This window comes from Ictalurus furcatus, chromosome 8 (assembly GCF_023375685.1).
Source record: "Ictalurus furcatus strain D&B chromosome 8, Billie_1.0, whole genome shotgun sequence".
Lineage (NCBI taxonomy): Eukaryota > Metazoa > Chordata > Actinopteri > Siluriformes > Ictaluridae > Ictalurus > Ictalurus furcatus.
Genome location: NC_071262.1, coordinates 8,375,353 through 8,388,969, shown reverse-complemented (window position 1 = coordinate 8,388,969; position 13,617 = coordinate 8,375,353). Strand labels below are relative to the sequence as shown.

The 13,617-nt window shown below is 39.1% G+C and overlaps 2 protein-coding genes across 10 annotated transcripts in view; one reads left to right on the top strand and one right to left on the bottom strand.

The window, feature by feature from the left end:
- lnx2b (ligand of numb-protein X 2b) overlaps positions 1 to 8,871 on the top strand; it is a 26,168-nt gene extending 17,297 nt beyond the window's left edge. For 2 of the 9 annotated variants that reach the window (XM_053630529.1, XM_053630528.1), the window contains exons 6-10: positions 296 to 430; positions 2,062 to 2,236; positions 2,858 to 3,101; positions 4,881 to 5,039; positions 5,431 to 6,451. In XM_053630529.1, coding sequence (XP_053486504.1) covers positions 296 to 430; positions 2,062 to 2,236; positions 2,858 to 3,101; positions 4,881 to 5,039; positions 5,431 to 5,566 — 849 coding nt within the window. In that variant the 3' untranslated portion in view covers positions 5,567 to 6,451. Of the gene's footprint in view, positions 1 to 295; positions 431 to 2,061; positions 2,237 to 2,857; positions 3,102 to 4,880; positions 5,040 to 5,430; positions 6,452 to 6,600; positions 6,720 to 7,705; positions 7,894 to 8,049 lie in introns of those variants that run through there. The other 7 variants (XR_008386525.1, XR_008386523.1, XR_008386521.1 and 4 more) reach the window with 7 other exon arrangements.
- On the bottom strand, positions 8,017 to 13,617 carry chic1 (cysteine-rich hydrophobic domain 1). The gene is made up of 6 exons (XM_053630530.1): positions 13,475 to 13,617; positions 12,415 to 12,469; positions 11,255 to 11,410; positions 10,834 to 10,890; positions 10,388 to 10,447; positions 8,017 to 9,454 (listed from the first exon to the last, which is right to left on the bottom strand). The coding sequence occupies exons 1-6, from the start codon at positions 13,615 to 13,617 to the stop codon at positions 9,404 to 9,406; spliced, it is 522 nt and encodes a 173-aa protein (XP_053486505.1). The 3' UTR covers positions 8,017 to 9,403.

The window sequence follows — 13,617 nt, the reverse complement described above, 5'->3', positions numbered from 1 at the left end:
AACATTCATCTAAAAGTGGGTTTTATAATGATGATAGCCCGGGGTTAAGCACAGTGTGTAAAATCCTAAATTGTTCCACAACTTGAAACATGCTAATAATGGTAATGATCATTGGCTAAAGAAGAAGGACCTACATTTTAAATAAAGTAACGGTGTGAGAAATTAATGTGAAAAATACCTGAACTTTTTTAGCTAATTTGTTTTTGTTCATCAGTACTTGACAGTACATTGTGTGATTTGGGTGTTTCACTTTAAGTAACATGGCAGGCTTTATTTGGTTGTTGTGCATGACCAGGCAAGTGAAGTACGAGTGAATTTTGTGGTAATGAGGCAGCCAGAGCCCATTGAAGAGGGAAGTGAGCTGCAGAGTAGAGGAGCCAGGAGAAGTGCCGAGAACCAGTATTTCAGACGGCGCTCCACATTCATGAAGGTAAACTTTATTGTGTTCGTATTTAATAATACTGTGGTCAGTATTACCCGATTAGCTGTTAGCCATTCGCTACTTTTCCACCGTAGAGCCAAACTGTTGTTAAAAATATTACCCAATAAATTAGGCTGATATGTCTTGAAAATTTTATTGGACAATGACATAAGAAATTTTAACATGGGGTTGAAAATAACTCTGCATGTTGTACATGTTGAAATAGTACTGTAGTTTCAGCCATCTTCTGGTATATTAAAACTGTAGAGCACTACTTTAGTGTTAGGAAGCACATAAATAAATAATCTCCACACATGAGCTTGTTGGATATGCTTAAAAACACAACACATAAAGCTACTATACGGTTTTTACATAGACCTTGTAGTTATAGGTTGGACATAAACGAATGTCTTTTGTAATGTTTACTCATGTAATTTTAGAGTGGACTATACGCTGAGCTCTGTGATCAAGTCCATTGCAGATAAGTGTAAGGAACTAAAATCACATCTGAACTCTGAGCACCTCACATTCAGAATAACCCTAAATGAGGCAGTGACTATAGTTATGTTGTTTTCGTTTTGTTTTTTTACATTGGTTTCACTTTTCTCTCTTAAATTAAGATCCGCATTTATAGTTTCATGCTTGTAAATGATGGAAAGGAGTGTTCCTCAGCATGCCCCACTAAATTGCCAGACTGTATGCAGTATGTTTTATACTATAGCATTAACCAGCCAAGCAGTGCACCCATCCTTGTGGAATTTCTGTCTAGTTTTTTCAGTTTCTCTCCGTGCTCAGAACCATTCGGCTCTACAGCAGAAAATAGGCTTGAGGCTGAGAAACCAATCTCCGGTCATGTGGTCTGGTCAGCTTATACTTTAAAGTCCAGTGCTACCATGTGGCTGTGTGTGTATGTTTCTCATCTCTCTCTCTCCATTAAAGCACTCTTCACACAAGCCTTCTGTCACACCTTGCTTCCGTGTCACTTCCTCACTGGCTTTGGAGGTGAAAGCTAGAGGCAGCAGATGCAGGCTGGTAAGGGTGAGATTAAAGCAGCTAGCCTCTATCTTTGGACCTTGCTCATGATCAAAAGGCCTAGGGTGCTGCTTTCTCTCTCCCTTTCTGCTGCTTAGTTTGTGGCTTGGGATCAAAGCTGGTGACAGTTAGCTTTCACCTGCGGAGTTGAAGCCTTTACTCTTGTTGGGAGGGAGGGTCCCCTGCTGGGTAGGAAAAGGCCCCGCGCACCCCCTCTGGAGTTCCCCAGACACTGTGAGAAGATAGTGGAAGCCGTGGCTTTTGCCACTAGTCATGAGTTATGATGGCAGTGTGTCAGGCCCTTCACATTATCACTTCTCTCCATTTCTAGCAGTATCTAGAACAGAGGAGTGTTTGTTTTTACAAATGTTTTCACCACAGGACTCAGACACGTCTCTTGAGCTATCACTTTTTTCATTCAAAATATTGAGAAGCAGCTATGCTCTAAAGACAGCATTGATTTTATCCATGGCTGTAGGATAGGGTTTGGGTGGTTATTTAAATATAATGTGAGCAATACTGTAATAATTTCTTTTATAGCCATTTTCTTTATGTGTGTGTGTGTGTGTGTGTGTGTGTGTGTGTTTGTGTGTGTTGCTTGTGATTAGGATCCTCCTGGTGGATTCTCCAGTCAGGAAAAGACAGTGAGTCTGAAGAAAGAGCCACGACATTCACTGGGCATTACAATTGCTGGTGGGAGGGACGGCCGCTGTCGTCTGCCTGTGTACATTACCAGTGTGCAGCCAGTGGGCTGTCTGCACAGAGATGGTACCATCAAACCAGGTTTGACATTTTTGCTAGTTCTTGCTAAAAGGAATAGATGCATAAAGAGAGCGATTACAGCGTCACAGATTTTGCACTTTTGGACTTCATTCACTTTTACTCTATTAACGATCATAGCAAGTGTGTCTACATGCACACTAATTACCTTCATCTGATTTCAGCAGTTAACAGCATGTAGAAAATCAGATAAACATATCTGCATTTCAGCACAGTATTCATGTTATTAAGCAAATATGCAGCAGTTGTCTGATATATTTTTCTACATATGTGAGGATCTTGGTGAAAAGTTTGGCTCCATCAATTGGCTCCATCGTCCTCAAAGAAAGAGCGCATTCTGTGATATTTTTAACCATAAAAACTCTAAAATAAATATTTGACATTTAAATATCTTGAGAGCTGACCTGTTAGCAGCCAGTAATGTGCTTTCAGCTAGAAGAAATACTTAATACACTACCACCTCACTACTGGAAAGTGTCATTAAACAAATAGTTTTAATAGTTCTGGCAGTGTTAATCAAAGACATCTGATTATGGGTGATGCATGCAGCACTGTAATGCCTCAATCTTCATGGGTATATTGATTGGTAAATGTATAAATGTGTGTTGGCTGATGTTTGCTTAGGTGATGTGTTGCTGAGCATCAATGGTGTTGACCTGACCCAGCTGACTTATAATGAAGCGGTGTCTGTGCTGAAGACACAGACAGCCCAGAGCTCTGTGACGCTACGCGTCATCCGCACCACTGCAGAGGAGGAAGAGCAGGATGCAGAGGCAGCAAATCAAGAAGAAATGGACACAGTGGAGAACCCCAGAGAGGATGAAATCAACTGCTCCCCTCTGTGGACCCGCTGGCTGGGCCTACCCAGGTGAGTAATGGATATTGTTCAGTGTGTCTGTATATAATTGCAATCAAAATTATTCAACCCCCATTGCAAATCAGGTTTATTGTCAAAATTTACAGACTTTCAGTTGTTTGCAATGAACAAATCAAACAAAAGCAATTGAAATAGTTCAACATAATGAATGCTTCAAGTGGTTTCCCCAAATTCAACTGAAAATTCAACTTATAATGATTTCTCCAGTTTCAAAATTATTCACCCACCTGAATAGAATCTCACGAATATGCAAAACAGGTGTTGTCTCAAGCACACCTAATGCAACCAATCAAGGGCTTCATTAGTTGCACCAGGTGTGCTTGAGCTGGAATACTTGAAATACCTGAACTGGCTAGGGGTAGAAAACATATGAAATACTTGAACAGGGCAGAAAAAGGAAGCTATCAACAGCTGCAACCAGATTTCTGAGAAGGCAGGTTGTGAAAAACGTGCGAAAGACTGGCAAAGACCTGCAGCAAGACTTGGTGGCAACATTCACTGAGGTTTCAGTGAGCACAGTAAGGCACGTTCTAAACGCAGAAGGTTTCCATGCCAGAACTCCACACCACTACTGACCCAAAAGCACAAACTGCCAAAGACCTGCAGCAAGACTTGGTGGCAACATTCACTGAGGTTTCAGTGAGCACAGTAAGGCGCGTTCTAAACACAGGTTTCCATGCCTGAACTCCACACCACTACTGACCCAAAAGCACAAGAAAAGTAATCTCAAAATCATATAAATAAGCCACAGAAGTTTTGGGATTCTGTTCTGTGGAGCAATGAAACAAAACTAGAATTTTTCGGCATGGATCAGCAGTATGTCTGGAGAAAGAAGAATGATGAAAGAACACTCTGTCCACAGTCAAGCATGGTGGTGGCTCGGAGATGCTCTGGGGCTGCTTTGCAGCCTTTGGCACTGGAAACCTGCAGCGTGTGGAAGGTAAGATGGATTCATTGAAGTATCAGGAAATCCCAGGGGAAAACATCATGTCGTCCTTGAGGAAGCTGAACCTTGGGTGTCACTGGACCTTCCAACAGGACAGTGATCTCAAGCATACCTCAAATTCCGCCATGGCTTGGTTGCAGAAGTAGTCCTGGAAGATTCTACAGAGCCATCACAGTCACCTGACTTGAACCACACAGAAAATCTCTGGTGGGATTTGAAGAAGGCGGTTGCAGCACACAAACCCAGGAATATTACTGAATTGGAGGCTACTGTTCTTGAGTTATGGGCTAAGATTCCTCAGGAATGCTTCCGAAGTTCCACATCTCGTTTGCAGCAGGTCAAAACAGCTAAAGGTGCTCTCCTAAGTACTAAAGATACTTGTCATGAAGGGGTTGAATAATTTTGGAACTGGAGAAATCATTATAAGTTGCATTTTCAGTTGAATTTGGGGAAACCACTTGAAGCATTCGTTGTGTTGAACTATTTCAATTGCTTTTGTTTGATTTGTTCATTGCAAACAGCTGAAAGTCTGTAAATTTTATCAATAAACCTGATTTGCAATGGGGTTTAAATAATTTTGATTGCAACTGTAGGATTTCTATCAGGATCTTTTAAAAATGTCTCTTATAATATTGATTATGCCATAGGTCCTGTTGTCTTGACTTTCTACTAGGCATATTGTGCAATAAAATGCTGTGATTTATTGACCTTTCCTTCTCTCTTTCATAAAGAGTCTCTCTCTTTCATAAAGAGTCTCTCTCTTTATGTGGTTATGTAAACATGTTCACTCTGATGAGCTGTACATTTTTGCTCTCATTCACAAGCCACATGCACTGGTGTCGTGACATCGTGTTGTTAAAAACCAACAACGAGAGCTGGGGCTTCAGTATTGTGGGAGGATATGAAGAAAGTCGAGGTCAACAGCCCTTCTTCATAAAGACCATAGTGCCTGGAACTCCCGCCCACTCTGATGGTCGTCTCAAGTAAGTTTTTTTGTTGTTGTTGTTGTTTTTTACAGAGAATTATCAGCAATGCATGAGCTAACATACTGTTGTAGTTAAATAATGCAAATATTCATTTAAATATCAGTTCCGTGTCATTTTGAATTGTCTAATACTGATTTCCTGGAGTTGTATAAGCTTGAAAATGTTTATTTACTTGGTTAGATGCCAAAATGTCTTCAAGATTATACCACAAGTTCCTTAACTCACTGCTACTGTGTTTGGGTAGTAATAAGTTTAAAATCTTTAATGTAATCCAGTAATTTTAGGTGCATATGTTAAGCTATTTTTCATTTCTTTTTCTAGAAATGTTTCTAGACAATGTTCCAGAAGTTGTTACAATAATGATGTTTTTCTCTGTGCTTCACTGCAGGTGCGGTGATGAAATTGTGGCTGTGAATGGAGCAACTACAGTGGGCATGAACAATTCATCCCTGATTCCTATGCTGAAGCTTCAGAGGAATAAAGTCACACTTACTGTAGTATCCTGGCCTGGCAGTATCGTATAACATCTGACTGTTCTTTCTGGTCTCTGATGTGACCTTTTTGAAGCTGGTTTTGGCGATTTTGATATCCAATACGGATCAATAATCACAGACTGGATTTAAAACAAAATCAAAGGAATATCAGGACACGTTTTCCTCCTTCCTTGTGGAACTGTGCTTATTTGAGATATGTAGGATACTTTTAAGCACATGGACACTGGAAACTATTTCTGCACCTTCAGTTTCTAATTCGAGATCATCAACAAACATTGATAGTCAGTCTTATTGAACATTTACTTTCCTTGAGTAACAGCAATCATTTTCTTGTGTGTGTGTGTGTGTGTGTGTGTGTGTGTGTGTGTGTGTGTGTGTGTGTGTGTGTGTGTTGTGCTTAGGAACTTGCACCAATGCTGTACTACTCCGAGTAAGTGAATTTTAATTTAAAGAATGTCCAATACAAAGGTACACTTTAGATGAGATTGTGACACAGGGTGTGAATGTTTCTATAATACTACATAAAATGGACCATACCAAAGTCTTGTTAGTATTTTTATGGCTGTAATTACATGTTAATTATTTTATGTTACTGTATTTTAGCATTTCTGTTAACATATCTGGTCTTTATATCTGAAAACTGTTGCCTGCTGCTTGGTAACATGACTTTAAAGCTATAAGTCATGGCTATTTTGTTTCATTCTTTTTAAGTGACTTGAGTTGTATATGTATAGAAAAAACTGCCTTAATTGCTGATACCGAAAAGGCCATTTTAATTTTCATTTGTTCTATTTTTTTGTTTGTTTTTAAATCCAAATATATGCTGGTTTCTGCTTTCTTTGCACCACTGTCCCCGCAGTCATAGAAAATGGCCATTACCAAAACTATATAATAAAGGATTGCGATTTATTTTATGATTTTGTTCTAGACATGTAGTAATGTAGACTCTTTTACACACTCTCCCTTCTCAGCCAACATTTACTTGCTTTTGATGGAAAGAGTATCTTACATCCGCAAGAGAATTTCCTCTCTTAACTGTATATATTCTGAATATTTGTGCATAGTGACTATGTTCAGAAACTCTTGCTGGGCCTTTTAAAGTGTTAAGAGGACTTTTCTGTGAAATCTATCTGATTGAGGGGGGGCACAGACACAGAACACACCACAGACCTTTTTTTAGGTGGTAGGTCTTATCTTCATCACTCCTGACTCTAGGAGGAATTGAAGAATGCACAGTGTTTGTTTTACATGGAATTATGTTTAACCATGACATGAAGAGCATAAAAAAAGCATGGACTGTAGTGGGGTATATTGTAAACAGAACAGGTCATATCTTGTGTAAAAGCAGTTGGCAGGTGAGTAAAATCCTCAGGTATTCCATCTGCAGATCATGGTTGATATTGATGCATGGTGAAAATGAACATTTCATGTTCATAGTAAGATTTGTAAAGTCAAAGGTTACAAAAATAACAGCATATACTTGACACGTGTGATTTGTACTATATAAATAGCAATAACTAGCAAGAAAGTAAAGTAAAACTGATTCGTGTTGCATTTTAGCCCAATAACCCTGCCCTGAATATGACTTAGCCTGCCCTCTTCAGGCTGCCAGATCCTCCAATTATAAGTGCTCAACCCAATATTGTGTCCACAAGAGGGCAATTCCAATCACAAATCTATCCTCCAGTCTTAAAATACACCGAGATGAAACATGACACAGTGGCTGTGTGCTGAACCTGGCAGCTATGAGAATGTGAATGCATCCTGAACAGAGCTTGTTTTCTTCACCTCTATCTCTACTTAAACTCCGCGTTTCACTGAAATGCAAGTATACTAAACAGTATTTGTACATCCATATACATTTTATCTCACTGGTATTAAAAACCAAAGTGATTTGCTTTTAAATGTAGGCCCTTTCCTGCTTCATTTACTCTCTGCTACACTAATTAGAGCACCATTATTTTGAAAATTGTAAATTAGGAAATTAAGCACAGTATCACAGCCAAACATAATCTCCTACTTGCAGATTTGTAATAATATACTATTCAAGTTGTATGGAAAGAAGGGTCATGGTCAGCATTCACACTCTTGCATTTAGCTTTAATTTCTTTGAACCTGGACCACATTCAGCCTCACCTTTCTTCATTCATGTTTATATTTATTTCTCAGGAGACCAGGCTGCATGAACATATTTCAGTGTCTGTTTCAAGGTTTGAACTTTTCAGTAACATCATGGACAGCAGGAAACATAACCCTAAGTGAAAAAGTGAAAGTTGTGTTTCAAATCAGTTTGTTATTGTTTTTTAACAATATATACAAGACTTGAAATCAACACCCCATCAAATTACCCGTCTTTGGTAAATATTGATAGAATTCACAATAATATCAAGCAAAATGATGCTAATAGTAAAGAAATTCATATGCAGCTAGTAACTACAAATTGAAGTGACGTTATATAAGGATGACAACTGTCAAAACCATTATAATCAACAATTTATTTATGCTTTCCACAGAAATCAAGAGAAACATTTACAGGTGCTCTGCAGTAGAACGGTAAGAGATTTGTCTCGCTCCAAATAATTAGGCAAAGTTTAGGTGTCTTTTAGTACAGCTTTCCCCAAACATTCTGCTCAATTCAAGAGGCACTCTAATCCAACAGGCTGACATATAGAAAAATGAAGAAAAACAAGGCAGGCGTAACAACAGAGAGTCTGCATACACATGAAAAAGGAGTGTGAAAGTCCACGTCTCTGCATCTGTATAACAGCATATGGACTTCACCAAAAACTGCAATTTGCTGATTTGAAGCTGAAATGTACAAACGCAAGAGGAAAGAGACTACAAAACAATACCTACAAGGTGGAATTAACTTTGAAATTGATGAGATATATACTACTTAAATCTTGATTGGCAAAATCGTTTTTACACATGACATTAAAAAAAAAAAAAAACACACACACACCTCAGGGACATTCAACTGAAAGCCTGATGTCCTCGTGTGCTCAAGTGCAATTTTCAGCCCTCACTTTGACTGGCATGTTGTACATACATTTTATGGCTTACTAGGTAAACGGGTCCATATAGACTGGAAAGTTACAGAGATGCAGTTTATAAACAAAACTATGTTACAATAATAGATTGGCAGAAAACTAATTGCCAGCTAAATTACATAATGTAAACATGAAATACTAGGCTGTACATCTTGTCCAAAATTATATTCAAATGGTCTGTTTCTTTAACTTGCCCCTGTTTAGAGGCCCATCACCAAAGTGCAAACGGAAATAAAAAAATCATGCTGACAAACATTTTAGCTACTTTAAATTCCCTACCCATTCCATTAGCGCAGAACAACCCTGAACCTTTTCATTTTGCTTCAGGGCAACTATATCAGGAAATGCGCAAGATTCGCTCTAAAGTAAACGACTTTTCACTACACCTTTAAAACTACAGGTTCTATACCACGCTGCATCCAATACATACACCTCCATTACAAAAAAAAGGTTATACTTTTATCATAAGGCAAATACACACCTTGAGGTGCCTTGATTTTATCAACAATATTACATGTAGGAGGTGGGAAGTATGGATGGCTATTGGGGTAAATGCACTTTTAAACAGTATTGTTTATTATTTTATGTAACAAAAACATCCGGGTGCAACACAGGTGCATTTCTACTATATCTGGAAATGTGCAAAATCTGCTCTAAAGCAAAGTGACAGTTTTGCAAACTCTACTGTACAAGGTACTGGGAGGAGAAAAGGGGTGACTCAGAGACACCCATGAAGACCCTCAATCCAACTTTATATACAAGGCACTAAGTAAGGAGCGAAGTGAGAGCCATTCGCCTGCATCCCTCTGCAGTGCTCTTAGTCTGGTCGGAATATAGGATATTTGGGTAAGAATTCTATAAGAATCACCTGAAGGAAGGAAAGGAAATATTAATATTAAGGAGCTAATTTACTCCAGACCATTGCTTTTCAAAGATTTTCCAATATCAATTGGGCATTATTTAACCAGTTTATCCTTAAACCATTCACATGAGCATTTCACAACATCCTATTAGTTTGGCAGAAAGCATTTGTATCCTACAAGTTTTTGTGTAAATTTAGGTATAAGGAGACGCAATGATGTGAATTGAAAGGCTTCAAATGGTATAACTGGTGTGCAGTTTTATATATAGATTACAATATCAAGTTTAAAGGTTAATGATTTCTATTACACCTTTTGTGAAACTCAGTCATTTCATATTAATGACTTAAAACAAATCCATAAATTAATAAACAAGTCCATTAAGACAAACGTAACGGAATCCTTAGGTAGAGTTTGTCTGTGCTCATGGTGGCCGATGCGATGCAACGACAGCTGCATTACTGGAAGATTTAGCGCACAACATGCTTATGAGGCACTCTTTCACTATTTAGTCATCATTTTGTCAAACCTCTGTGTGAGCTTTGCCTTTTATGTGGTTTTTTGGCCATAACTAGATGTAAATCAGTTGTCCCATGAAGGTGGTTGGTAATTTATGGGTGACATTTGTTAATAAACATTTAAACAGGAGAACGAAGAAACTCAACTTTACTGAAATCTTTACTGTAGTAAATCTGGCAGGGATTTTTTGTTTGGTTTGGCCAATGAAAACATTTACACACAACTCATTTACTAAATGACTGATACATGAGGCCCAGTAACCTAGCCACATGCACTTGGCTAGGTAATAAACTAATTTGCAATTAGTTTTGAGGACAAAAGATCATCTTAGAATGTTAGTGATGTCCTTTCAATTTCTGCAATGAAATGTCAATTATTAAGGTATACGCACGCATTAACATATATAACTGATAAATACTTACATATTCCATCATGTTATTACTCTCACATTTTCGTCTGCTGAGTTTCCAGTGCAGTCCCAGCTGATGAGAATTATAAAGCACTGGAGTTAGTGAATGCTCTACAAGTTCCCAGTCCACGCAAACACTCCAGACATGCAGACAGGCTTTACACACGTGGGTTCACTTGGGTCAAACAGCAGTTAGTGCTCTGAGGAGTTTCCCCACTATACTGGGTGCAGTGTCTGTCAACCATTTTTTTACTGCTGACCTCTGCACGGTCTGGTCAGCCTCTGCAATCTATCAATAGCCCAGCCAAAAATAGCTGCGAAGGACATGGGCATTTTCACAGTTTAGCAGCTAGATTTACAACCATTAACAACATCTAAACACTTCATTTACTGAGGCACTGAAAACTATGGGGCACGTTCCTTTATTGCTCTAGTGGTATTGAGGTGAAATTTGCTTACCTTGTGATATAATCGGTTGTTTTCCCATTCTAACAGTTTCTGAATGGATCTTCGTGTCTGTCAAACAAAGAAAAATACAGGGGTTAAATGTGCCGGTAATCACCCCCTCAATACCGTCAAACAGGTGCTTAGCAAATACTAATAAAACACCCGCATTAAGACTTTACAGACATTTATGGACTGAGGCCCCTGTTTAACCAGCTCATAAGCTGCATGTTATGGTCAATAACCTGTTGTGGATTCTCAAACATTTCATAGCACATCCTTCAGCTAACCTGGTTTAATGCGTCAATTGTACACCAGGTCACTAATTACACACCTTGTTATTTTCGCTTCAGCACCAAAGACAATATTATTATTAGAGTACTAAATGCAGTAAAAGATTTACACATAGACCGATAACAACAGTGGAGGGTCTCACCCTCTTGTTGAGGCATAGGACAGGCCACAGACTGCAGCCGACAGTACAGCAACAGCACAAGCAGCCGCACAGTAGCCATTTCACGTTGACTGGTAGGTTCTTCTTCAGGCAAGCGTTCACCCGGTTGATGCTGGTCTTGAACTCCTCTGGAGCGACCTGAAAAAAAAGCAGAGGAAATTCAATACTGGCCAGAAAAAGAAAGACATAAAGTCTAATCATTTTGATCATCAACATGCTCCCTTTTACTAATGCATCAGCTGCTAGCAGAAGAAAACTGCTAAACACAAGTGACATGTACTAAAAAAACAGAACATATACAATATGTGCACATACACAGAATATAACAATGGCATTCATTTAGCCTCAATTTGTCACAAAGATTGCACAAATTACCAAACTGAAAAATATCCTGTGTAAATCTTGAGCAGATGCCTTGTTTAAAAAGCAGATAAGATTTCATAATTGAATGCTTCTAACTTGCCAACCAAGCTCCAGGACTTTCAAGGCAAATGGAGACGAAAAAAAAAAGGAGAGATAAGCCCACAGCCTGTGGCTGTACCGTCCAAACAACATGAATGGCTGCTCATTCCTCACTGGGTATGTACACCATAAAACTGGGGTCGTAATCTTTTATGACAGGATGCAAAGGTCTCTTTGCAAACAGTGAAAGAGCTCGGAATAAAGCCCCACAGGCCTGATCTGCACCCTTCAGTCATCATAATCCTGACCTCATCCATCACATGTCACCCTAGGTCACAATACTAGAGATACATTTTATTGCCCCGCACTTCCCTCAGCCTGCTCTTCCCCCTGCAACCTTTTTTGTTTCCTCATTCGACCCAGGAAGCTTTCCTTTCTTGTGCATGGCACTGTCTTTATTTCATTATTTTGTCACCTGGAGCTGCATCTTCCCAACACTGGGATCCCAGCCTGCCAGGCCCTTAAGACAGCTTACTCATTGACAGAAATCACTTTAGTCCATTCAGCTTGCGTTAGTTGCACTATGGTGCACTTACCGAAATATTCCAATTTTGTACTCAAGACTCCTGGGAGGTTTTTTTTTGTTTGTTTGTTTTTTAAAAAATACACTATAGAAATAGCCACATGCTTGGGGTGATTAGAAGGTAAAAAATACATATGAATTCTTTAGGCACCATTACCTTTCCTGTAAGAACAGATGGGAATTCTGTGTCAAATTTGTTGCTAAGTCCAAACCTATAAATACAGAAATTACATGTAAAGCAAGATTCCTCCATACGCTTTTAATATGTTATCAACATGAAAAAGTCAGTTTCGCAGCGCAAAAACAATTAAACAACGGAACAGGTGATTGTAAAGTTAATATTAGTGCAGAACAATCTGTTCAGATAATGCATTTTGAAAGTACAAGATCTGTCATTTATAATAGATAAAAGGTGTCAGATTTGAAAATTATCTGGGGGCTGTATTGCAATATAATAATGTTGCAAATTAAAATGACCACATATGACCAATATTATGTTTTATTAGGATCTAAATGCCTGTCTGTTAAATAAAACATTGGGTTTTGGCTCCTACTGTAGACACGTCTGAGTCTCAACTAGCTCCCTACTCCCTATATTAGTACCCAACGTCGGAGAGGCATGATATGGCTTCTGCACCATATGTAGTGCACTATATATCCGACAGAGATCGATTGGACATTTTTCCCGGAAGTAAATGAAGGATAAGATACAAAGCAGTACATTGTGTAGATAAGGAGTTAAGATAATAAACTAATGTGTGCGGAACTGTTTGGGTTTTTAACAAACCGTAGAGCCCAATTTACATATTAGAGAAGATGAACAAATTGGGGGGTACAAAAGTTAATTAAGCGACTTTATGCACGTGATACTACTGACTCTACGGTAGACTTCCACGATAAACAAATAAGCCATGCAGGCTACAGATGACAGACATGCGCAGCTATACATGGAGATCAATAAAACAGTGACAGGATCATTGCTCGGTCTTACAAAACCAGTGTCGCTGAAACAAAAAGGTTTGTGTGTGTGAGTGAGTGAATGAGTGAGGGAGGGAGAGAGAGAGTTGGCCTGCATGTATTTTGAGAGCTACCATCCAGCAAGCAAGAAAACACGCACACAGTTGAAGGCTAGCGTGGAGGCTAAACACAGCAGCACTAACCACAGAGGCATAAAGCAGCAGCATAAAGTGGCGGCTCGGCGGCGCTCGTTCGCTTACACAGTGATGTGGCCGGCCCCTCGCATTATCACAGGTTCGGGGCAGTATCTGGCGAGGTGCTCTTCACTCACTATTCGCTCGTCTTCTTCTTCTAACTCATAAATGGTATCAAAGTCCGCCATGTTGGGCAGTAAGACGCTCAT